The sequence below is a fragment of the Bicyclus anynana genome, chromosome 8 (assembly GCF_947172395.1).
Source record: "Bicyclus anynana chromosome 8, ilBicAnyn1.1, whole genome shotgun sequence".
Classification (NCBI taxonomy): Eukaryota; Metazoa; Arthropoda; class Insecta; order Lepidoptera; family Nymphalidae; genus Bicyclus; species Bicyclus anynana.
Genome location: NC_069090.1, coordinates 9,563,731 through 9,590,025, shown reverse-complemented (window position 1 = coordinate 9,590,025; position 26,295 = coordinate 9,563,731). Strand labels below are relative to the sequence as shown.

The window sequence follows — 26,295 nt, the reverse complement described above, 5'->3', positions numbered from 1 at the left end:
ATGAGTTTTTTTTAAGGATTTAAGCAATTTTTAATATAGAACCGACTATTGATATAAAATGAAAACCCATTCTAAAAACAAGTTAGACTTATTGATTTGACTATTCAATTGACTCTATGCTTTCGTCCTGTAACTCGAGAGGTAAATCCCCGTTGTATAACCCTTAAGACGTTCAGCTGGTGAAGGTAACTCAACCACAAATACACATATGTTAGAAAAAGATACAATTTAAATAAATCGCTAACCTTCAAAAAAATTTAAATCACTACCTACAGTAACCACGTAGAAGTAGAAAAAATATAGTGAAGTTAAATCGATTTGAATCCTTCATCAAGTCGTTTAGTCAATTTTGCCGCCATTAAAAACAAACAAAAGACTTGTTTATCGTAGGTAATAATTTTCTATATGATACGTTACCTTTTAATAACAGCATAAGTAGTTCCAACTGTCAATCCAAGGCTAAAAGCACCCATCCATAGCAGCGACATGACTGATACTGAACGAATGAAAAACAAAAGCAAACTTCAAGCACAACACTATAGTTCATACGCGATCTTCACTGCACTATTAAAAATGTATATTATTTTAAATTCAGAACGTCCGCGTACCGGTTAATTGAATGACGAAATAATTGAATTATCTGTTCGAGATTTAAATTTTAACACAGTATTTTTAGTAGGATATATTTTTGTTAATAAAAATAGCTAAACGCTATCAATTCACAGCAACTACCACTGGTACGTGCGAATGGTTGTGACCGAATGGGTTTCCGAGCGAGTTCCTTGATATACAAAGCTTGAGGTTCGCTTGCATCTGACGTTAACGGGTTTTTTTAAAAACACTTCCAGCTGATGCAATATATTATTGTAAGATGAAACTGTATGTTCAATCTATAATTAATTAATTAAGTTTTATATTCATATAAAAATCAATTTATTTCTTTTAATCTTTATTCATATCAATAAATCAATTTTATATCTATACTAATATTATAAAGCTGAAAAGTTTGTTTGTTTGATTGAACGCGCTAATCTCAGGAATTACTGGTCCAATTTGAAAAATCATTTCAGTGTTAGATAGCCCATTTATCGATGAAGGCTATAAGGTTATATATAATCCCCGTATTCCTACGGGAACGGGAACCACGCGAGTGAAACCGCGCGGCGTCAGCTAGTCAATAAATACGATAATGCATCAGTATACTCGCCTAAAATTAGTAAAATATAACAATGAGTGCTTTTAGAAATGCATTATTTATTGGCCAATTATTTAAATTAGATTATTTATATTATATAAATTAGAACACCAGAAGGCAGCTAACTTTCGTTTTATTGTTTGTATGTAGTAGAAAATTTTTAATTGACTTGATTTACCATTTCCCTAATTTATCGAAGGCTTTGTATACAAAATAATGGACAAACTTTACATTAAGGGCTTTGAAACCTTAATGTCCCTAAACATTCACGTCAATAAACGTGGCTCGGTGTTAAGTTGATTTATAGTATTGTATAGAGCTGCCCATTACATTACTTTTGCCTTTTAATACAACATAACTAATATTTGTATTAGACTTAAAGCCTGCAATAGCCAGACATACATCATTTAAGAGTCTAAGATCCATATTAGAAACGACCTTCACCCATCTGTTTACAAGATGAAAAGTACATATCAAATCAAATAATGTCAATAAATATATAGTCAATGGGTAACCTTAAAAAATCAATCCAGACTTCTACAATAGTTAGGTATGTATGGTAGCCATTTATGGTGTTTGGACTGTGGAAATAACTTTGGAAGGTTTCAATTGTCCAGACCCTCAAGCGCCCGAAGCGATTATTAATACTATTTTGAAGTGATTACTTATTACGGGAGGGTAATCCGCTTCGTAACGTAATGCGTTACGGCGTCACTCTGTCTGACTTCTATTTCTCTCACGCATACGGTAGCAGATTTAAGTTATCACTCGTATCGAGCAGCCCGAGACATAGACACTTTTTTTATATTTTCCTTTCGTTTTATATGTTCCTTCGTTTTTGTATAAGAAATCGTTTAAAGTTTATATTAAAAGGTTAGACGGTACGCGTAACTGTACAAAATACCAAAAAAATACATTTTATATTTAGACAATTGAGAATTTGGACCCTTGGAATTATCTATTTTCTTAAGCCACCACGGTCCAAACTTTTTAAATGACTATCGTATGAATCGTAAGAACATGGACGGTCTTACTTTCAACCTTAAAAAATGAGATATGGGATGCGTAAATGTGCGTAAAGGAATTTCCTACTGAGAAAAAAGAAATATCTAGCAACTGCAGGCTAAATCAGATAACTCCGAAGTCCAATTAGCTGTAATTTGAAAACTTTGTCTTTTATGTTATTATATTTGTTACTGTGCACAACGAACTACGAGTATAACAACCCAACCTTAGATAACAACGATTGGATACAGCAAGCAAACAATTTGCTCTATGGCACGTTGCAAGAACAAGCCAATGATTAGGAACCCCAGTTCTTAATAATAGGTTCGAAATCAGTTACGTTTCGATACATTCTAACTGAATTTGTAGAGCACGCTTGACTTGCTTGCTTATTCTTGAGCCTTACTACATCGAATCAAAGTCGTTAATCTTACTCCACGTATAGTGTTACTAGGTGTCCGGATAAAACCGGACATGGTGAGGTTTTTCTATTCCGTGTCCGGCCAAAATAAACGGTGTCCGGCTTGTCCGGCTTTTATTAGGCTTTACATTTAGCGAGCGAGAGAAGAGACGAGTGTTTGTGGGAACAAAATATACGGTAATAATCTTAAATGATTGATTTTAAATTTAAAAAAAAAATGACGTACACAAAATCCTCAATAATATAGGCTGTCCGGCTTTTTGACCCAAATGTCAGGCCTGACTGGACTGTTCTGCTTTTAATTTCGGCGACCTGGCAACCCTATTCACGTAAGTACCTACCATGGTATGGTTGGTAGTGAAGCGATGCCTTTTCCTGCAATTGCACTACATACTGTTGCCCGCCGGATATTGTTCAGTGGCCTACGTGACACCCAGCACGTTTCGTGTTCTCAGAGAAAGAGCAACATTCTAACAGCGATTTTGCACATTAAAATAAAAATTTGCATGGCAATGTATTTCTTAGAATTTACTGAATCATTTTGTAATTTTATAAAGGAAAACTTTATTTGAATTCTTTCTGTTTCAATAAGAACATCGTCATATATATTTTTTTTAATATGACCTATATTCCTGATTCTTTTCCTTTAGACGGAACGAATGTGTTAGGAAAATAGTCTGATGCTAGAAGTGATGATGTATGATGACTATTCTCTTTTTCCTTGATGATAGTTACATTATAAGTGGTAAGGAGTACGGAAGCTGAAAATCAATATAATAGTTTAGTAAACAGTATAATTTTCAACAATTATTCGTATAGGTACCTACTCGTAATTATACGTTAAGACTTTTGTTAATTTATCTGTATTAATAACAGACATGCAAAGTACTTTCTAATAATAGGATAGCAGAAAATATTGTCTGTGCAACACATTCGCAAAGTCAAGGTGTCCGTATTTTAGGCTTCAGGCTGACGTTTGAATCAAAAACATAAACAATGAAGACTAGCAAAGTTATCAGTTATCAGTATGCAGTTAGATTATGTATCAAGGAAATTTTTATTTTTTTTTCCTCATCTAACTTGTAAAGACGGCCTCCGTGGCGCAGTGGTATGCGCGATGGATTTACAAGACGGAGGTCCTAAGTTCGATCCCCGGCTGGACCGATTGAGGTTTTCTTAATTGGTCCAGTTCTAGCTGGTGGAAGGCTTCGGCCGTGGCTAGTTACTACCCTACCGACAAAGACGTACCGCCAAGCGATTTAGCGTTCCGGTACGATGTCGTGTAGAGACCGAAAGGAGTGTGGATTTTCATCCTCCTCCTAACAAGTTAGCCCACTTCCATCTTAGACTGCATCATCACTTACCATCAGGTGAGATTGTAGTCAAGGGCTAAATTGTAAAGAATAAAAAAAAAATGGCTATCCAGATACGTGCTCATCTTTATAAAAATCACCTTTGAAATGGCACATTCCGCTCCAAACACGTCACACGACATACTTTTTGGCTCCAATTAAACACAATGTATTTTTCAATAACATATCCCAGCCAAAAACATGTACAAAAATGCCAATGATAATGAATATTGCTTGCGAAAACTCTAAACGCTCTTAAGCCCTACTTTCTCTTAGTCTCATCATCATCATCATCATTTTCAGCCGATGGACGTCCACTGCTGGACATAGGCCTCTTGCATGGACCTCCAAGCATAACGATCTCGAGCCGCCAGCATCCAGCGGTTTCCTGCAATCCGCTTGATGTCCTCTGTCCACCTAGTGGGGGGTCGAACAACACTGCGCTTTCCGGTGCGGGGTCGCCATTCCAACACTCTTAGTCTATCATAACGTCTAGTGTCCTGCGTGAATCCTAAGTCTTGAGTTATTTAAAAAGTCTCACTTTAGCTGCAATGTATATTATGTAGAGTGCAATAAAAATCTTATATTTTTTTTATAATACGCAGAAGTAGTAACTATTTAAACCAGTTTATAACGGAAGAGAAATTATCAATACATGAAAATGCACGTGCACAAAATCAACACAAATTTTCCTTCGTTTTTCTTTTAAATAAATCTATTTGTATTCAGATAAAGTATAACCCGTAAATGACCTATGATAAAAGTTGTAATGGACTTGTGATGCGGAGGGATGTAAGTCATGTTACCAGAAGTATAATAAATTACAAGTGGAAGGACACAAGAGGAGAGAAAGGTCAAGGAAGAGAAGGTTGGAGTTTGTGTAAGAAGAAGGGTAAATGGAGTGGATGGAGAATGGAAGATATTGGCATAATATTTTGCTTTACCTCACAGAAGTGAGTTAAGGAAAAGGAGATGATGATGATATGGCTTGGTCCAACTAAGCGCAGTCGAGGAAAAAAAGGTAGTCATAAAACATGCATGTAAGGACAAGCGACAAGCCTTGTGAATATATTTAGCGTTCCCAAAACTAACACACGAGTGGATTAGTCGAGTTGGAAAGGTGTAGAATATACAAACGGTATAACGAAAAAACATTGTTGCGTTCATGTTTACTTTATTCCTTTTGAATGTTTTAGTCTCGCCTGCCAGTCTGTTGACGAAAATAGACCTACTTGTCGATTTCGTAAAAGGGCGTGCTTGGCTTGAATCGATCCCTACATTTTTAAACAGTTAACTCCTTACATATTGAACATCGGCAAATACTTATTCTATACTAGCGGACGCCCGCGACTTCGTCCGCGTGAAAGTCGATGTAAACTTTCAACTACCCCAAACCTACCGTACCCCTGCCCTACCAGTACCCTAACCCTTCCCTACCCTACCCCTACCCAACCCATTAAGGCTGCACACGCGACGGACGCTTAAAAATGGAGTATTGACAACCTCCATGGCGCAGTGGTATGCACGGTGGATTTACAAGATGGAGGTCCTGGGTTCGATTCCCGGCTGGGCACTAAAAACACAATTATATAGTATCAATAGATAGTATCGAAAATTTTCATTTTACAAAATGATCTGTGGTATAAAGTATTTATTGCAAGGTTATACAATTATATTTTTCTAAAAATGATTTCCTTTGAAACAATTGAAAAATTTAATTTAATCGTATTTCTGTATTTTTTTCAAGTTTTTTTTATATACTGTACAAGATCTAGCCAGAAATGAAACAACCTATAATTTGCAAATGTCGTATACGGACAATGTAAGGGGCATACGCTAGTATAAAAATTATTAACTTAAGAAATAGATAAAAGTAATACTGCAAAATTAGTGACAATTAAAGCGACTCATGTAGAGTTCACTGCAAAGATCAAACCACAAAGTTATTACTGCAAATATTGCTAGAATATGTTTCAACTATAGGTTAAAGGTACTCTTCCGCCAAGGTTTTGCAAGGGTAGGGTTGTAAGCCCAAGCCAAGTTTAACTTTGCACTTAGCGAGCAACACACTTCATTATACGTAATTCAAAATTGTACTTAATAGAAAAATTGTCCACATGTTACTAATTAAATCTTTATCATGTAATAAGCATCTCGTAAAAAACGTAACTGCATCACAATCTCAATCATCAATATAAGAACTACGATGCTACAGAGAGACACAAAGACACAGACAGACAGGCCAAATTGACCCCTTTTTTGACGCTGAGTTTGTTATATCGGAGCTAAAAACGAAAACATATAAAAAATAATTATTAACATAATATATTATTTATCATGAATTTTGTTGGAGGACTAATTGCTTTGTATTTTAGAGTATTTATACTTTATCCTGTTTCAAACAACATGCATTACAAAATTAAGTGAAAACTCTATACAATACAAGTTGGTGGACATATTTCCTTGTACTATTATTATTTTGTGATTTCGCACTCTTAGCCAGCCCTGATAGAAAGGCAGACTTACGAGTACATTCGAATTGGTCTGCGAAAATATAGATAAGGTAAATGGCAAACTCCGACTAGCCGTTATTTCAGTACAACCTCCGTTTTCCAATACAACATTATTGAAGTTTTCATACATTTTAAAAGTAATATTTTAAATAAGAAAACGTATAGATATGTCTTGCGTAAAAAAAGGACAAAAATAGGTATTTTTACCTATCCTACGGAAAAGTCCGCGATGTAGGTCCTGAATGAAGCAAGCCTACGAGGCCGATTGCAGCGAAGAGAAAATTGGCGAGCGAAGCAAAACAGTAGCAAGGGCATAGTGAAGTTGGAAAGGATCTCTTCTGGGCATTAAAAAGGAAAATCATTAACGTTTTGTACTTTCCTATTTACTGACTATCGCAATAAATAATACATACCTAACTATTTAAATAGGATGGATTGTTAGGATATTTCGGACTTCGAAGTCCCTTCTACTATCAATGGCTGAATCAAGTGAATAGTTTCTTAGCAAACTCTCCGAAATATAGATTGTAGATAATAATCGAAGACAGGCGACCTCAGGACAGTGTTCGACAAATAATTCAAAACCTAAAGCTAACCTCTACATTAACTACCACTAAATAATTAAAACCTGTACCAATACTACTCCACGTATAGGTATGAGTAAGCCTATTTTATTTATTTATTTATTATGGTTTAAAATGCATATTGAAATTAAGCCTATCCATAATGCAACACAAACCACAGTTGGTGCTTAATCATAATAACTGTGCACTAGTTATTATGATTAAGTTTACTAACATCAATAATGACTTCATATGGCAGGTAAATAAAAAAATATATAAATTAATTAATTAGTCTCTCTCTAGTTATAGTTATCTAATCTACAAATAATTTCATATTTAGATGAAATAGACTGATACAAGAAACTTTTATGTATGCTTTTACTAAAAGTTCTACCAATTGAACATTAAATCAATACCACTACTTCCACTATTTCTCAAAGTATTATGTACATTACAAAAATATGTCCAACGTACTATATGCAATAGAAAAGCTGCCTTATTTCATTAATGTTAAGGATAATGCCTGCGTTAATTAATGTTAAGGATAATCTGAATCTGGGTGTGAGGGGTGTTTGTGTGAGAAGTTAGTTTAGGGGTGAGTATTAAGGGATTAATGGATAGGACAAAATAGAGGGTCGTGACGAAGGGTGTATAGCATACAGCTCAAGGAATTAAGTCTACACGTATAATATATTATTAATAATAATAATAATTAGCAAGGATTAGTGTTATTCAAAACTTGTATAATTTTGTAAAATAATAAAAAATGTTTTTATTCGATCCTTTGATAAAACTAAGGGCACGAAATTTTCAAAGTTATGTATTACTATCTGCTTAGTTTGTCCGGTTGGCCTTTGTGACTACTGATCACGATGTCCTGGGTTCCAATCCTGAGTCGGGCTGTGAAGTACTAAGCTTTTCTTACTTCTAATAAATCAGTAGTTAAAAATTTTCAACCCGGAGTAGGGAACCGTGCCTCAGAGAACACTTTAAGCCGCCGGTCTCTATTATTATTTTTAACATTTGATAGTGATTGTTATCATAAAATAAACATTATCACCCTAAACCCAGCCGCATTATAGTAGGATATCTCCCATATCCCAATGAACTAGAGCTCTGGCTCTGTAGAGGACCGCTAAAATAGACTATTAATGATGATATTGCTACCTCACTTATAATTTTTCTCAAATTAATAAATAAGCATATTAAAACAAGACGCATTGCATGGTATTACTGAAGTACTAGCATCATACATTGTTATAAAACTTTTTATCCAGGCTCTCCAGGGCTTCATTGTTTGTCGTTCTTAAAATTGCTAATTCTTATCACTTCCACTACACGCTACTCGCTTTTGTTCACAAGAGTTCCATGTGAATTAAGCTCTTTCTCTAAAGCAGAACATTGGAGCTAGTTAAATTGCGAATTGATTGAAATTTGCGTATAATACAATTTACAAGTATATTTGGAGAATGTACCTACTCGTACATTTGCGTTACCGAAATTATTCTATATCTCAAAGGTTTATTTGATCGCGCTTATCTCAGGAAATAAGTCTATATTGTAAGATACATTTTGTTTTAAAATATTTGCATTTATTTATTAATAACTAGCAGGCGACATCGCCCGCGTAGTATTCAGTTTTTCACAAATACCGCGGGAACCATGGATTTTTCCGGGATGAAAAGTAACCTATATGTTAATCCAAAGTAAAATCCACATCCATACCAAATTTCAGCCAAATCGCTTCAGTAACCGCAGTACAAAGGACGAACAAACATACACACTTACACATTTCGCTTTTATAGCATTGGTGTGATTTAATGATAAAAAACATAAATAAAATATGTATCAACAAAAAAACAATGCTGCGGATTATTAGTCATGATGAGCAACAAATTTTAAACGCATTCCGCCTAATACTTGAGTAACGAAGGATCTTGGTTGAAAATTTACATTTCGAGGCATATCATCAGCTAGCTCCACTCGGTAATTCTTTAAAACCGTAAGTAATGCTGCTACTATTGGCATCCTTGCAAAACGGAGACCTAAAAAGGAAATGAAATAATTAAATCATTTCAACTAATTTAGTTTTGGTTTTTAAAAAAAATATAATAACTATTATTGAAAAATTTGTTTTTAAAAACTTACCAATACATATCCTAGGCCCTTCGCCAAACGGCATGTATGTAAACTGTTTGATATTTTTCTTCTCTTCCCCGTAAAACCTTTCGGGACGAAATTCTTCTGGTTCCGGAAAATACTTAGGATTGTGATGTATGTGATATATAGGAATGTGTATACGATCACCCTTCTCTACGCGCAGCCCTGTTGGTAGAGTGTAAGTTTCTGCAACTTCTCTTGTTAAAACTCCCAAAATAGGATAGAGTCGAAGTGTTTCGTCTATACAAGCCTGAAGGTACGGCATTTCATTGATGCACTCGTATTCGATTTTACCATTATGGCGTCTAAAATAATCGGCAACCTCCTCAATGACTTTGGTTTGAGCATTTTGATCTTTCGATAGTTCATAAAAAACAAAGCCGATAGTCGTAGCTGTAGTTTCAAAACCAGCAGCAAAGAATAAAACACACTGTCCCACAAGCAAGTCATCGTTTACTTCCAGGCTGAATGTAGACTTCAAGCCAGTTTTGTAGTTCTTAACACTATCTCCAGTTAAATATGGTTTTTGCTTCCAGCCGAGAATGAAATCGATAAAGTCATTTCTCGACGACTGTTTCTGCGTTCGATCTGCTAATACGCCTTTCAAAAATTTATAGAAAAAGACTGTTATATCGTCACTAAACCATTTTAGACCTAAACCATAAAACACAGAAGGCCACATTGATCTGCCGATCAATTTAAGACCGCCAACATTTGTAATATCAAATAATTTATCACCCACAACTTTGAAGGGATTAATCTGCTTATTATCATTAGTCATGGCCCCTGTGTCCACTCCAAAAGCACACGATCCAATGCAGTCCATGGTGTACTTTACTAAAAGTGCCTTCATCTCGATCACATTTGTCTTACTCGATTTTAAATCCTCATCGATAATTTTCTCCAACTGGATGGCACAGTTTTCTATTAAATAAAACATATTTTTCAATTTTGCCGACGTAAATACAGCAGTTAAATTTTGTCGAAGGACTCTCCATCTATCGCCACCAGTAAAGAACATGTTCTGAGTAAGTAATTCTTTGTCCGTGTGGGCAGCGACGTCTCTATAATTGAAATAGTAAAAATCCTTTGCCAAGACGAGTCTGATCATAACGATATCCTGGATAACTAGAGCAGGATCTGTTCCAAAATACACTCCGACATAGGGAGCGTCAGGAAATTTTTGGCAAATTTCTTGTGTAATCTTCGGCCAACACTTTTGTAAAGTAATGAATTTTTTATAATTTCCAAATAATGGTAATGGTTCAACAAATGGTACATTTCGCTTTTTCCAATAATTACGATTTTTGTTTAGTATAAAATAACCGATATAATATGCGAGCGCGGCGATAGCGGTAGAAAATAGATAAAAGACGAACATGTTTCCTAGCTCTCGCGAGTTTGAGTTCTCTCGTTTGAGTGCAAAATTATTCTAATAATTGTTACAGCTTCCTATTTATATAATCAATTTCTCATGTGTACCGACTGTTGTAGGTTAACCAAACGATATGCCAGGATTTGAGGAAATATGAGATTATGAAGTACTGAATTATTTCACCGTAATCGTCATCAACCCATTTTTGTTGCCTTCACAAGTAACATCACTGGCTTGTTCAGGAGTAGAAGAGGTGGTTTAACAGCTTTTTAATGAACACGAAACGTAGGTAATATTAGAAATATTACATATACGAATTTTATTCTATATATTTTCTTGCCGATGAGCCTTGGTTTCACCCACATAGTTTCCGTTCTTTTTTTTTATTCTCTACAAGTTAGCCCTTGACTACAATCTCACCTCATGGTAAGTGATGCTGCAATATGAAATCCACACTCCTTTCGGTTTCTACACGACATCGTACCGGAACGCTAAATCGCTTGGCGGTACGTGTTTGTCGGTAGGGTGGTAACTAGCCACGACCTAGTTCTCATGAGAATTCTGGGATAGCTTATGGCACTCACAAATAACGTGGCTATCTAGCGGTAAACTAATCAAAACCGGTTTAGTAGATCCAAAGACTACACTACAATACCAAAAACTTTACCTCTTTATATTATTAGTAGGCAAAGATTTTATTTTTCAGTAAGTGCGACCGTTAATATTGTTTTTTCTGAAATACATTTAAATAATATATTTTGTAAAGTACTAATGTAATTAATTTAACGGCAACGGGTGGGTTTTTTTAGGTGTTTTTTTTTTTGTAAAAGTTTAATTAGATTTATTTTTACGAGGCTTCAGTCCTCAATTTGTCTCCTGATACTTTTATTAAAAAAATGGCCCCAATTGCGGTAAATTTATATCCGCACAGGAAAATTATATACTGTTTTATAAAATGGCATATACATATAGAAAAATAGATACTATACAAATATAAGAGGAAATTAATGTTATATATAAATGCGGAAAATGTTTATAGGCAAACCTTTAAGGTTATGCAGGTTAGAAGATCAATATTTACCATCAACCATAATGGTTCGTTGCTAAGACAGCCTTATAGGAGAATGTGGAGCTTGGACACAATCACACTTCTTCAATGAAAATGAATCCGTCATACTCGTAATCACTATCCGAGTAAGATAGTAAATCCTTAATGACACAGCTTATCGTGCTCCCGAGGCATAAGCACAGTTTTGTAATAAGTATACTGTGGCATAAGGGTGTAAATCCATCGACTTTGCGCTGAGACGAATTATGTAGGTACCTGCCTCGCTAAACTTACCCCACTCTCAAAGTATGAGATCATTGATCTTACGCGATTACAAAAACTGCTTCTATAGAATCGATGTTTCATTGTTGTAATCGTTTCTAGACTCGATAGACTGGACTATGATGCGATTACGTAGACTGTTTCCGAATTCTTATCGACCTTTTGTTTGTTGTTGTTCAAAAATTCAAAACAGTTATTAGTAGATATTCTTTCAATTTGATTTCCAAGCAATTTTTCTTTTCTTTAGATTTTTTTTAAATTGAAAATAATTAATTGCTGATATTATTTAAATTTGATTTTCAAGCTATTTTTATTTTCACAAGGAAGCATTTTCTTACTGGCTTCGTTAATTTGCTAGTGTTTTACAACGTACGCTCGTAGCTTCATAGGTATACGAGAAAACAAACCTATAGTATAATATTGAAATGTGTCTTATTTTGGGAAAAGTTACTCGACACTACCATTTTATAGTCAGCCTTTTTTAAAACATGCATTGCGAGATTTCACAGTTAGGTACGTGATTATTAGCGTATATATTGCAACTTTATGTTTATTTTGAGCAGAATAATTTCAAGTCGCCTTACTATTGATATTGTACTGAACCTTATTATCCAATGACGAAAATTGTAAACACTGTACTTTTAAATTGCCTATACTTTTCTGTAAGTAGATAGTACATAAAACGCATCGTTATTGTAAATAATTGCAGACTTTTTTGCATTGTCGCTTTGTACGACTTAAAATTGACAAGACACGCTATATATTTTGTGTCAATGTACAAAATCCAAATACTATACAATTAGAAGAGGTTTACTTACAAAAAAAACGCATTAATTCATTTATTTTTTGTATATGTGAATCAAATTGTTGTAACATTACCTTACATACATTACATGAGTTACCAAAACACAACTTATAAGTTTTGACGGCCTCCGTGGCGCAGTGGTATGTATGCGCGGTGGATTTACAAAACGGAGGTCCTGGGTTTTGGATCGAAGATGGGCAGATTGAGATTTTCTTAATTGGTCCAGGTCTAACCAGGTGGGAGGCTTCGGCCGTGGCTAGTTAGTTACCGGCTAGTGGCCGGTAGGGTGGTACCGGCAAAGACGTACCGCCAAGCGATTTAGCGTTCTGGTACGATGTCGTGTAGAAACCGAAAGGAGTGTGGATTTTCATCCTCCTTCTAACAAGTTAGCCCGCTTCCATCTTAGACTGCATCATCACTTACCATCAGGTGAGATAGTCCTACAAGGCTAACTTGTTAATAATAAAAAAAAAATCAGTCGCGGAACTAATGACAGGGCACTACTGCTCACTAAATAAACACCTTTCGGTTCTAGGTATAACCGACAGTCCTCTGTGCAGAGCATGCATGAAGGAAGAAGAAACACCGATACATGTTATGCTTAGATGCATATCATCTGACCAATGCGTAACACACATTGGATCCCCAGCAATCAAGCAAAGCAAAAGCAGAACCCACCATGGGGCGTTCGGCGACCAGGCCCTCCTCCTAAGCTTCTGAAGCGAGCTTGGTTGACTGGAGCGAATCCAGTGACCAACACCAATTGGACCGACGTACAACGGCCAAACCTTAGTGGCCAATTGCGGAAAAGGCATACGAAAAAAGAAGAAGATGAGAGTTACCAGATTAGAATTTTTTCGATCTTTATGTTACAAAATGTTTATTCATACTTATTATTAAAAGTAACTTACTATTAAACACTAAAGTTCTGTACATTTAAGTATTGTAGAGCCCTCTCAAGAAAACTTTGGTTGCCTTACGGCCAACGCTTGCAAATTAAAATTTAAAATGCTGTATTTTTTTTTTATTCTTTACAAGTTAGCCCTTGACCTCACCTGATGGTAAGTGATGATGCAATCTAAGATGGAAGCGGGCTAACTTGTTAGGAGGAGGACTGTATAACAAGTCTATCATTTTATTTGAATTTTCCGCTATTATACCATAATTTGTTCGTACCCTATAGTGTTGTTGACTTAGTATAATCAATCTTGCTAATAAATTGATACATTTGATAAGCATTGACCCATTCTGACCGTACAAAGGTACTATCTCTGACCTGTCTGCTGCGCCATTTGAATGAAATTCATTTAGATAGAGATGTGATGAAGAAATGATCTATACTTGTACATATGTTTTCTGTGATCTAGGCAGTATAAATCTATAGATTCAGTTTATGTGATGTTTTTATTATATAAAAATATGATTTTGCTATTCTCCACCGCTCGGTGGCATTGCCGTAGGGTTTCTGTTTTTTCGGTGACTTTTTACCCTAGTAGCTCCATATAAATGTACATGGAGATGATAATATGATGCATAAATAAGAATCTGGTTAGGTTAGGTTAGGTTAGGTTAGGTTGTTGCGGAAGATTATTTTTTTTGTTCGTATTCTGGCTGACTTGCAGCCGGTGAGTCCTATATACCTACTCATACGAGGGAGATGCGTAAAAGCGTTTCCCAGTGTGAAAAAAAAAGGTTAGGTTAGGTTAGGTTAGAAAAGCCAATTATTAGCTTAATAAAAGTTTTTTTAACTAACTTCAAAAAAAGAGGTTATCAATTCGTCGAAATCTTTTTAATTTTTTTTTTCTGAAACCAAAAAGCTTAACAAAGGAAACGAAGAAACGTTATAAGTCTTCAAAAAACGTCGTAAAACTCGGTCTGTATGATGAATGATCTATACTTGTCCCAGTAGGGGACAAAATTAAGGGAATAACATAAAGATGAATTAAAAACGTTGTAGCAAACTCTTTTTGATAAAGTAATAATTTCATTATTAAATAAGGATTACCAAAATTGTTTTAGATATATAAGTAAATTGCAGGGTGGTTAGGGTATGCTAGGGCCGAGGATGGGAAATCCCTAAGGCGATGATCGCTGAGTTAGTTTTTCATTTAGAATGAAACTGTTCAGCTCCTGATTTTGTCTGCTATATAAATAAAAATCAATATGTAAGAAGAAGAAGAAATACTAAATTATATACCCTATCTATGCCGAATAATACCCTATATACCAAAAATTAACCGCGTATACCCTATATTTTTGGTATATAGGGTATACGCGGTTAAAAAAGCGCGGTACGCGGTTCTGCTATTTATTCCATAAAGGACTTTACACTTAAAAGTACCTACCGACGGAGGAAGAACAACAACTTCGCCTAATAGGAAAATTAAAAATGATATATATAACTTACTCGTAATTACTTACAATGCTTGGTGTAATTTACTATATTTATTTACTACAAACTTACCTACTCGTATCTGTTTCAATTTTCTAACCTAGGTTTTACTTTCCTTAGAATCGTAATACATTTATGTACCTAGTATGTGTAAGGTTTCATACATCAAAAGAAGAATCCGGAACCGATATAGAATCTTTGTTTTCCGACTTTATATCAGTAAAATTTCCTTTTCTTTTCAAAGAGTAATTTCACTTGAACGCTTGGAGGTAACATGTTGAGTTAACTATGTTTAAGTTAACCACATGCAGCAGTAAAAAAATCAAACTCAAATGTAACTTGTAACAGATATTTTAAATATAGGTTTAAATAAACGCCATCTACACAAATATGCGTGAACCACCAAGTGTTCACCTCATGTTTCCTCGGTAAGAACATAGATGGCGCACAACTGAGTTGTTAAGTGACGGTGTATAATAGGTAACTGAAGCAGATTAAAATCTCACTGCTATTTAACTAAAATATATTGCATATCTATATTTACTAATATTATAAAGATGAAGAGTTTGTTTGTTTGAACGCGCTAATTTCAGGAACTACTGGAACGATTTCAAAAATTATGTGTTAGATAGCCCATTTTTTGAGGAAGGCTATAGGCTATATGTTATCCCCGTTTCCCTACGGGAACGGGAACCACGCGGGTGAAACCGCGTGGCGGTAGCTATTCAAATTATAAGCGTAGATTTCCTTTCTGTGATTTAAGGGAGTGAAACATAATGGGTATCTTACCATAGCGATTCTGTAAAGTAAAAAGTTACAGAGCTCTGACGTGAGTTCGTAAATCATTTTCATGGCAACGTCGTTGTTAATAACACAGTAGTACATTTTAATTTCGGCATCTTATAAAAATAAAGTTATATGACGTGATAAAGGCGAAAAGTTCGCCAACGAGTGTAAAATACCGGAATCGCACTGCAGAACAATCAAAAACACGACGTCCAATGTTAATCTATCTAAGCCAAAGCTAACTAACTCACCCAATATAGCACGCAAGTGGCCTTCCAGCGTCTGCAGGATGGTCATCTTGATCTCCTTGACGGTCTTCCCCAGGAACTGCTCGCACGCGGTGGTGAGCAGCTCGTCCTCGTTCATGATCTTGCACTGCGCGACACCGGTCACCGTGAGCGGCACGCCTTGCGCCGTCTCCACGTATTCGCACATCGGGTTAAGTGTCATAACCTGTAAGGTAAATACATTTTTTAAGCGACTCCAAAAAAGGAGCAGGTTCTCAATTCAACGCGCACGTTTTTATTTCAAAATTGTTAACTCATAACTTCGTCATTTATTAACTAATTTTGAAAATTATTTTTTTGTTTAAAAGAGTATACTTCCAGATTGATCCCATTTACACGAAAATCGGTTCAGTAATTACTCATACTGTGGCGTTTACGGACACTACGAGTATGGCTAGGACACACAATAAACAAAAAAAACATAAAATTTTTGTAACAAAAAATTTAAACGACTTCAATGATTATAAAAAGCGAAAAATAACATTATACCTATGTCCTTTCTATTGAGAGGTTTTTATTTTTAAGATCACGTGTCTCAAACAGTAAATGGAAAACATCGTGAGGAAACCTACATACCAGAGAATTATCTTAATTCTCTGCGTGTGTGAAGTCTGCCAATCCGCATTGGGCCAGCGTGGTGGACTTACCCCTCTCATTCTGAGAGGAGACTCGAGCTTAGCAGTGAGCCGAATATGGGTTGATAATGATGAGTAAATAAGTCACCAAGTAAAGATAATCACCTCGAGGGAGATACGCTGTACATCTGTGACAAGCCACCACGCCCAGGCCCAGCCGCCTACTATGGTCCTCTTCTGAGTGGAGCCGAAGCAGCTTCCTGAAAATAATAAGAATTAAAACTATAAAATATACCTACTAACTTTAACATTTTGAGGAGGTTCTACGTTCGGCTGTATGAATGTTTTTTTTTTGGATGTCCAGCGATATTTCCGTCATTTGTGGACCAATTTTAAAAAATCCTTTTTTTTTTTCAAGTAAAACTGCTATGACTGCTAGTGCTAGTGAATGCGTTACGAAAGTGTAAGCGAACGGACGTTGAAAGGGAGAGCTAAAAGAAGATTTACTTCAGTCGTGTGGTCTGGCACACTCGTTTTTTTTCTTCAAAATTTTACATAACGGAAATAAGGGGGGGAGATGGTCAATTTTCGTCTATTATTAATTACCTGGAAACTATTTATTTAAAATTACAACAAAATATATTTCAGATACGCACAAAAGCGCTTTCATTTCATTCAATGACTCATGACGCAGATTACATTTTTTTTATTTTTCCCAAAGTGACCATATTCATATTTTGTCTATGTCACAAGAATGTGTCCTTTAACTTTTCGGTCTAGAGACTCGAAGAAAATTTTTGTGATGTGACGGACGGACAGACCGTCACGAGTGAATCTTACGAGGAATTGGTAAAATGATGTTTCCTGTAAAGATTCCGTTTTTATTCCGACGTACGGACCCCTAAAAAATGATACTATGATAGTACTACACAATAAGCATTTTGTCGTTAAAACTGGTTCGCTAGTACTGAATGCCCAAGAAATCGAGCAGTGGGAGCTTTAGAACGTTAACCCTATGTTTACCAACAAGTTTATCCAGCCGATAAGGACAGTAACTTCACTTTCACTGTCACTTACATTATATATAGTATCTTGAGCGTAGATAAAATCTCCACAGTTAATATTTATTTGCAAAATAGCATTTACTTAGTCCCCTATTTCACTTAGTAGTAGCACTATTATGTATTTTGTGGTAGTCAGTAGAGTTTAAAGCTTACAGGACGAATTTTGTTTTCGTGGTATTAGGCTGCGCATGTAAGGCATTTTGTACAACGAAAGATTTTTTCTTTAGACACATCCAAAGAATTATCAGCCTTTTGTTATACGCTAATTTCTGAAACTACTTTCTAAGATTAACTGAATTATTAGTTACGGGCGCCCGCTAATAGTTAATAAGATTTTTTTTGGGGGACCAAAAAGGTAGAACAGAACGGCAGGCGTTTATGCATATTATATCTATACTCGAAATTTACTTAGATGACTTTTTTACACAACAATAATGGCCGACTATGAATCAAAGACAATCAGTAGGGTTGAGAAGTTAACGGCGGGCATCGGAACGATATCAAGTAGGTATCGTTATAACTGAAATACCTAAACTAAAACATCCGTTACTATACTACGTTATCTTAAAAGGGAACGTATAGTAACGTTTGTCGGTTGTGTGCATTTTAAGAAATTAAATATCACGTGTCACAAACGGTGAACGGTGCACGGTTTATGCCTATGGGTACGCGTGGTTAAGAAATGGGGTAATCTTTTTTTATTATTATTATAAATATACTTAAACAACACACATCACTATCTAGCCCCAAAGTAAGCATACAGAGTAGCTTGTGTTATGGGTGCTAAGATAGTTGATATTATAGTATTAATATACAATTATATACTACATATAAATACTTATATACACTCATGCTCATCACACAAATATTTTCCAGTTGTGGGAATCGAACCCACAGCCGTGGATGCAAAAAGCAGTGTCACTACCCACTGCGCCACGCGGCCGTCTCTTTCTTTAATCTTTTGGGGACGTACTAACGTCCAAGATTTGCTTATACTTCAAAAAAGTGTGCACGTATCCACGTACATACTGGGTGTAAGGGACATGATACTGAAAACTGCGTGAAGAGGTTAAATTTAGTTTCCACAACGATATTTTAAATAACAATTACGTGGGAAATGAGAAAATTCAGATTTTAAAAAAAAATTTTGAGCACGCAATGTACAGCGAACAATGCGATAACAACGCTCCGCAATCTACTGTGTACGTACGAGTAGGTACGTACGCATCGACAGCAAATCGGCTGGCCACACTTACCTATCTAATACCTATTTTTTATACTTTACAAGTTTTTAACTAGGTACAGGTAATTAACTTACTTCAGGTTGTTTCTCGTTTACGAGACGTTCTGTCGTCATAGTAGGTACAATATTCATGAGTACTGAATTGATTTGATCTAAGCATTTCAAGACTTCTCAGTCAACACACACAAACACACACAATACAAACGACACAATTGTATGAGTATTCGTTACAGAAAATCACTACTAACAGAACATAAAACATACACAAAAGTTTTTGAATTTTGGTTTGTTTGTCAACAGACCGCCGAACACGAACTAAAGAAAAAATAGCGTAGCGTCTAGCGAAAGGACCTAAAGTTTCAATATTTTGAAAATACCTATTAACCACGCCGCGCGGCTTAGGTTAGAGAGAGATAGCAATTATTTTCCTCGGCACCGGCGGCGGTCGGCAATACAACGTCGCGCAGTTTGTTTGTGACTTTGTATAGATAGATACCTATTAGTCGTGACCTGCCTATTTGACCTCTTGGAAAACAGCTGATCGCGCGCATTTTGCAAATTAAATTTACATTGCTAGTTTTTGTTAAAATCTTGTATTGAGATAATGTTTTCCATACCAGTGTTTGAATAATGCTACTATTCGTAAGATATCTTTTACGCTATAGAATAACGTGAGCATATGTATTGTATAACATTTTTATTAAAAAACTATTTTTTAAAATAAAATGATTATAAAATATTTCATTTTCCCATCTTTAAACTAACAACATATCAATTATTAAAGAATCATTCATTATCATTTATCGATAAGTTAACGCTCGATGTTATTTACCCATCCTTGCTTTTCATAGACAATCTAGCGTTACGAAATGTCAAATGGGGATGATGACTAGGTTTGAATTTATTGATTTTTATGATACATTCGGGTAAATAGGGTCAATGTTAACTAATTTATACATAAAAAACAAAGATTGTTTGGATATTTGCAAAATAAATGAGATTATAAAATTTCAAAAACTATTAAAAATATTTTATCGTAATTAGATGAAAATTCATACAGTTTTAGCTTCCTTACATTAAATGTGACATTTTTTAATATATGAACTATAAGCATAAACGCACAAATAACAAAGATATTATTTTGTTTGAACGCGCATACAAATCTAACGATCATTACATTGCCTATGACGTCATTATTTCGAGCCATTTTGTATGGGGCGTTTTTCAGGGATCCGCGGCAGCGCCGCAAATCTGACTCTTTAAATCCTTTTACAAAATTGCTTAACTATTAGTATACTCTTAATTTATATACAATTTAAAAAACTGTCATCATCCCTATTGCCGTAATTGTAGTTAAGCTGTGCAAATTAATCTCGTTGTGATTTTGTTTTTCAGAAAATAAATGTGAATAAATCGTAAATTCGGTGTAGTTTTTGGTGTAATTCGTACTGTACGCGTATAATAAAGGATTTAGACACTTTGTTCTTTAGAAATTACGTATAACGTAAGTGAAATATGTGATTTTAGTGACAAGACGGGTTTGTTTTGGTGATAAGACTTCTAAGAAAATTTTCGGTATAAGTACTTTTTATACAATACTAGTGGACGCCCGCAACTCCGTCCGCGTGAAATTCGATGTAAACTTTCAACTACCCCTACCCTACCCCTACCCTACCCCTACCATACCCCTACACTGTACCTACCCAACCCCTACCCTACCTCTACAATTTTTTAATTTTTTTCTGTCATAAGTACCTTCTCCTGGCAATAACAAACACATCAAAAAAAAATAGTGATATCGGTCCAGCCGTTCACGCGTGATGGCGTGACCATCCTCATCATCATCATCATCATCATCATCATCATCATCATATCAGCCGATGGACGTCCACTGCAGGACATAGGCCTTTTGTAAGGACTTCCAAACATCACGATACTGAGCCACCTGCATCCAGCGAATCCCTGCGACTCCCTTGATGTCGTCAGTCCACCTGGTTGGGGGTCGACCAACACTGCGCTTACTAGTGCGGGGTCGCCATTCCAGCACTATGGGACCCCAACGTCCATCGGCTCTTCGAACTATGTGCCCCGCCCATTGCCACTTCAGCTTCGCAAAACGTTGAGCTATGTCGGTGACTTTGGTTCTTCTGCGGATCTCCTAATTTCTGATTTGATCACGCAGAGATCATATCCTAACATAGACTCCTAACATAGCTCGTTCCATCGCCCGCTGTGTGACTCTGGCGTGACCAAGGGAGATATAAATTCATTTTTATATATATAGATTATAATTGTAGGTACCTTATTATTATATAAGAGACCAAATATAGAGTGAAAATTAATTTACCTAACACAAAAAAGAGTAAGTGTTGTCAATATTAGGTAGTCATGGCTCAGCACATGAATTTAAATTAAAACGCGGGGCAATAAAGTCTTACCTAACAGTTTTGTAAGACACGACGGACTTTACTAATCAAATCACAACAGTCTAGAAACATCGAAGACAGCAGTGTAGTCATAGATTTTATACTGTTAGACATGTTACGTGCCTACAAAATTACAGCAATGTGATCCGAATTTAGCTACTCTGCTGACAATTTTGAGTTTACTTACACTATACTTTTTATGTACCTGTACTTATTTAGTTTTACACTTCCTGAACACACAACTCGACCGACATTGTAGACAATATTGACGTATTATTTGTTGAAATAACTTTCGTTTTTTACTATGCGACTAAATGAAATTTACTAGCACCTTTGTTCGCCTCAATTTCGACGCAAGTGACATGTCTAATAGTATAAAATCTTTGACCGTCTGTAATCTGCCTACTTAACGTCAAACCGGAAACGCATGTAGTTATCTGTCAATAATTTGACACCAGGCTACCAAACAATACAAACATCGCCAAACAATGCAAACAGTACAAACATCATGGTGGCCGGTATAGAACTACTATTTTGGCTTCTATCTATAGATTGCCACCGCTTTACTTTATTTTTTGTTCTATTATGTTATTTGTTTTCTACTCTTGTTTACTATTAATAAGTCTTGTTGCCAACTCCCTAATTGTGTATGTACGATCTTTCCATGGAAACTTAATTGGCTTAAGTGTTTCTAAAATGTGTAAATTATTGTTTTTATGTTAATGCTGTTTGTTTCCTAAATAAATGAAAAAAAAAAAAAAAAATCATTTAAGTCAAGTTAATCCACACGAGCTGTACAGTTATACCTTACGTGACATCCAAAGCCAAACAAACTTCCAAAAGTAAACAAACTATAAAAAAAAATCTGAAGATGTGATAAGTGATAACCAAACAGTACAAACTCCCACCACCAACGGTACCACCCACAACATAACGGTATACGTGCGCACGAGTTGTCTTCCGACTCTGAAAGAAAGTGCCCGTTACACATTAAGACGCCGGTCCGTTGAATTCGCAACCAACAAACAACACGAACAAAAACACAAGAAAACAAACATAATAATATCGAACGGCGAAAGTGGAACGATTGGAGACATCACGGAATGTGAATAAAATGTGCTGCCGTATTTTATACATTTTTTTTTTACTATGTGGTCTTCAGTGTTATGTGGTCAGAGTGAAAGCATAGGAATTTAGAGGTAAGTGACATTTAAAAAAAATATTGTAAACGAGTAATCCTTTTCATTTGTATAGTGATGTCCAATTGTCGTGCTATTTAAAAGAAATGCAAAGTGGTTCCGTGCTAGTGCGTACGTACATCGATCTTTCTCACATTTCTTGCTTCAATTGCACAATATTTTCGATGTTAGTTATATCATTAATGACACCCAAAAATATGTAAATTATGAATATGAATGAACATTTAGTAGGTACTTTAGTAATGTCTGCGTAAATTAACATATTACAAGTGTAAACCCATATAGGTACTAATAGTATATCTAAGAGCAACTTCACATGCACGATGACAAGGTGGTGCGTTGATTTGTCGCGGCGTACCACTAAACGATGTTAACTTCGTGCCTTTGCGCCGTGTCTCATGCACATGCACATGCACATCATCATCATCATCATCATCATCAACATCATGATCATCATCATCAGCCAGCCAGGCCTAATTGCTTATATAGTTTAGACCCACCACGCTGATCCAATGCTTAAATGGCGTAGGGTGACAATATTTATAATTAATCATCAGTACGTATAATGTGTTGACACTAACCGATGAACAATGACCGATATTGACTAAATCTAAAGTATTTAACATGATCTGCGGTATAAAAATTTCAAAGCCCAACCAAGCTGGACTATTCATTATTTTGGTCTTTATTATCAACCTATTAAAATAAACATCAAATCAAATGACAAAATGTCATTCACCTATTGTGTGATTATTCACCAGTAAGCACCGGATGACATTTTGACATAGAATCTCAATTTCGTTAATGTCAACTAGCATACATCAAAGATAGTGAATTAGCCTGCATAGCCTCGAATCCATGGTCCGTAGCTGTATATAGGAGAACCAATGTACCAGCGAAGCAGGTCGCGATCATAATTCACTGATCAATGTTTATGCAACACTGCGTAATTGCGTTTGCTCTTCGCATACATTCGACGAGCGTTTAAGTTGGTTGTCTACTGCATCGTTTCTAAAGATTCGAAAAACAAAAACAGAATAAGAGAAAACCCTGTCTGGGTTCTGGTTGTTGTAGAAATGATATCTGAATAGAGCACCTAGAAATCATTATAGAAATTAATATTAATACCCACACACTTTTATTAAACTCTGAGGTTATATTCTTTACCGAAAATTAATTAATTCTAAAATTAATATTTTCGGAGTAAATAATATTGCTTTTGTAATTAGATCTTTATAATTATGGCGTCGCAAAATGCAAGGATAGATAAAGGCGTGTCCTACATGTATAGTCGGAATTATTTGAATTACTTTGTATGAAAACATAAAAAGTTTTTATTTTTTACTTAATAATATATTAGTTATGCAGTGGACTCCTCAACGGGAAGTTATGGGAAATACTCCCCAGCAACCTGTATATCAAGAAAAGATAGATTAATTGACACTTAACACTAAAGGAAGCTGATTGCCTCGACTGATGACTTCCTCAAAGTATTTTGATTGCCTGGATTGCCTGACTGTCCACCACCGGAAGTACAGCCATATTCTTGCTACCATTACACGTGGGCACGATTTGTACAATTATTAGGGTATAGTTAGCCTATATTTCTTATTGTATGATAAAATTATAATCAAGGAACTAATACATAACGATCTTCCAGTACTCACTTAGCTACAAGAAAGTATTTAGCTAAGGTTTTCGATACCTTAAATTCATAAAATCCATTTAAAATATAATACAATACTCTAATCACGATCATCATCCATCAAGTGCCGCTTTAATGTCGCTTGTGTAACACTTATTTTCACCGGAAAGACTTTAGTATTCTTGATGTCAACGCTCACAGACGAAACGTGCCACTAATCCTTGTCTACAGTATGATTTTTTTTTAATTATAAGGATAGAAAAGATACAATGGTAATAAAAGATGTTTCAAAGTGCGATATAATTTTTCAAGCCTTTTATGGATGTTGTAAATAAAGACCGTAGAACTAGAATAAAATAATAATGAATTACGCTTCAGTGAGTAAATTGCAGTGACAATTTTAGCTAATTGTTGTATAACACCTGATTGATAGATCGATTATTATTACATATATCTTTATATATAAAAGAAAGTCAGGTTTGTTACAACACTTATAACTCGAGATCTGCTGGACCGATTTTCATGGTTTTTGATTCGTTGGATTTGTCTCCGTCAAGAATAGCAGAATACATCTTAAAAACAATGAAAACTCAACGAATAAATAATTGTGAAAGATGAATAATTTTCCATATATTATGTTACTTTGTTTAGTACCTGTCAAACATTTGTTGTCCATCCTGTCAACTACTGTCATGATTGTCATATATACGTGCGTTCAGAAATACTGACAAAGATAGTGGTTTGTAGGGTCCGCTAGTTATTAATAAAAACGTATTTCCAACCTAATCATATAAAGCCTAAAACTATTGAACATGCAATAAAATGATGATAAAGCGCTCAATTTAGTAAAGTAACAATCGCAAAATACAATTCAAAATTGTAGTTATAATTTAATAAAGCAAACATAAATGCGCAATACATCAAAAAGCAGCTACAAAATTGTAGAAAGCCGGTGCTCAAAGTATTGAGTATACAACTGGGTTTACAGCCCAATTTCATTTGTAAGCGTGCCAAAACAGAAACAGTGTCAATGTTTTGAAAGTTTAAGCCTTAACAAAACTACTGGGCACGAGTATGTGGTCAAAAACAAAAGAAAAGTGAAACAAGTGTAAGCAGTTAATACTAACAATACACGATATGGGTCACCCGTTGTTTTCAAAGAAGTATGCTTCTACGTAGTCTTATGACACATCGACGTGACGAGACTTCTCTTTTATGGTAGGCGTCATCATATCGGCATCGTACGTATCGGACACATCGCATCAAACGGATTTTTAATTTTACGACAGATTCGTGCGATCCGTACGATGGAGTCCGTGATTGCACGATGCGAGTCCGTCTAAGGACGCACTTGTATGACTTGTGGATGTGGACGAATACCATTACCAACGGTACCGATGTGTCACAACTCACAGATCACGAACACATGCTTCTGTATTACCATGTAAAAAATATATAAGCATTTGGTCCATTTTGTCTAATGTTATGGTGGTATAGTCGATTCGAACGAACGACGTAACAGAATGGCAGATAAAAAACCTGTGAATGAAATGGATCACCATCATAGAAATCCATAATGACTACGTTAAAATAAATAAAAGAATGAAAGTAAGTTTATTTGAAAACTTCACACAGTGGAGAAAAACTGACATAAATACAACAAAATAATGCGATATAAAATGATGTGAATCAACCTAAAGGCTCCATTTAATGTTTGCGCTAGTTTTTCATTAAGCCCTTCCATGACTTTAGGACGGTGTAAGACGGTGTAGTACACAGTCCTAGAATGAGATACTTAACAAACTGAGAAAGTTACCAGATTAAATAATTACTTACCAGAACAAAAGGTACTAAACAGTAATAAAAATTTAAAGTCGCAAGATGAAGTAGAATGTTTGGAAACGTTCCAGTATAGAATGTTGTTGTAGATCTAATCCTGAGAATTTTATCTCTTCATTC

The 26,295-nt window shown here is 35.4% G+C and overlaps 3 protein-coding genes across 8 annotated transcripts in view; 1 reads left to right on the top strand and 2 right to left on the bottom strand.

Annotated features, from left to right (window-relative positions):
- The window catches only part of LOC112055976 (flotillin-2), a 294,787-nt gene that overhangs the window by 29,719 nt on the left and 238,773 nt on the right, over positions 1–26,295 (bottom strand). Inside the window, exons 1-2 of one of the 6 annotated variants that reach the window (XM_052882902.1) lie at positions 16,925–17,055; positions 16,149–16,350 (exon numbers count right to left, since the gene is read on the bottom strand). The exons of 4 other annotated variants lie outside the window; for them this stretch is intronic. In XM_052882902.1, coding sequence (XP_052738862.1) covers positions 16,149–16,347 — 199 coding nt within the window. In that variant the 5' untranslated portion in view covers positions 16,348–16,350; positions 16,925–17,055. Of the gene's footprint in view, positions 1–417; positions 729–16,148; positions 16,351–16,924; positions 17,056–26,295 lie in introns of those variants that run through there. One more of the 6 variants, XM_052882904.1, reaches the window with a different exon arrangement.
- On the bottom strand, positions 8,816–10,631 carry LOC112055978 (cytochrome P450 6B2-like). The gene is made up of 2 exons (XM_024096293.2): positions 9,198–10,631; positions 8,816–9,094 (listed from the first exon to the last, which is right to left on the bottom strand). The coding sequence occupies exons 1-2, from the start codon at positions 10,588–10,590 to the stop codon at positions 8,925–8,927; spliced, it is 1,563 nt and encodes a 520-aa protein (XP_023952061.2). The 5' UTR covers positions 10,591–10,631; the 3' UTR covers positions 8,816–8,924.
- LOC112056303 (glucose dehydrogenase [FAD, quinone]) overlaps positions 22,433–26,295 on the top strand; it is a 35,908-nt gene continuing 32,045 nt past the window's right edge. The window contains exon 1 of the mRNA XM_052882895.1: positions 22,433–22,691. The gene's annotated coding sequence lies outside the window, so the exon portion shown is untranslated. The remainder of the gene's footprint in view (positions 22,692–26,295) is intronic.

Bases quoted from the DNA above. Each gene is read 5' to 3' on its own strand.
- LOC112055978 (XM_024096293.2), bottom strand. From the start codon at position 10,590: ATGTTCGTCTTTTATCTATTTTCTACCGCTATCGCCGCGCTCGCATAT. The intron at 9,095-9,197 runs GTAAGTTTTTAA...TTTCCTTTTTAG, and splicing joins AGGGCCTAGGATATGTATTG to GTCTCCGTTTTGCAAGGATG.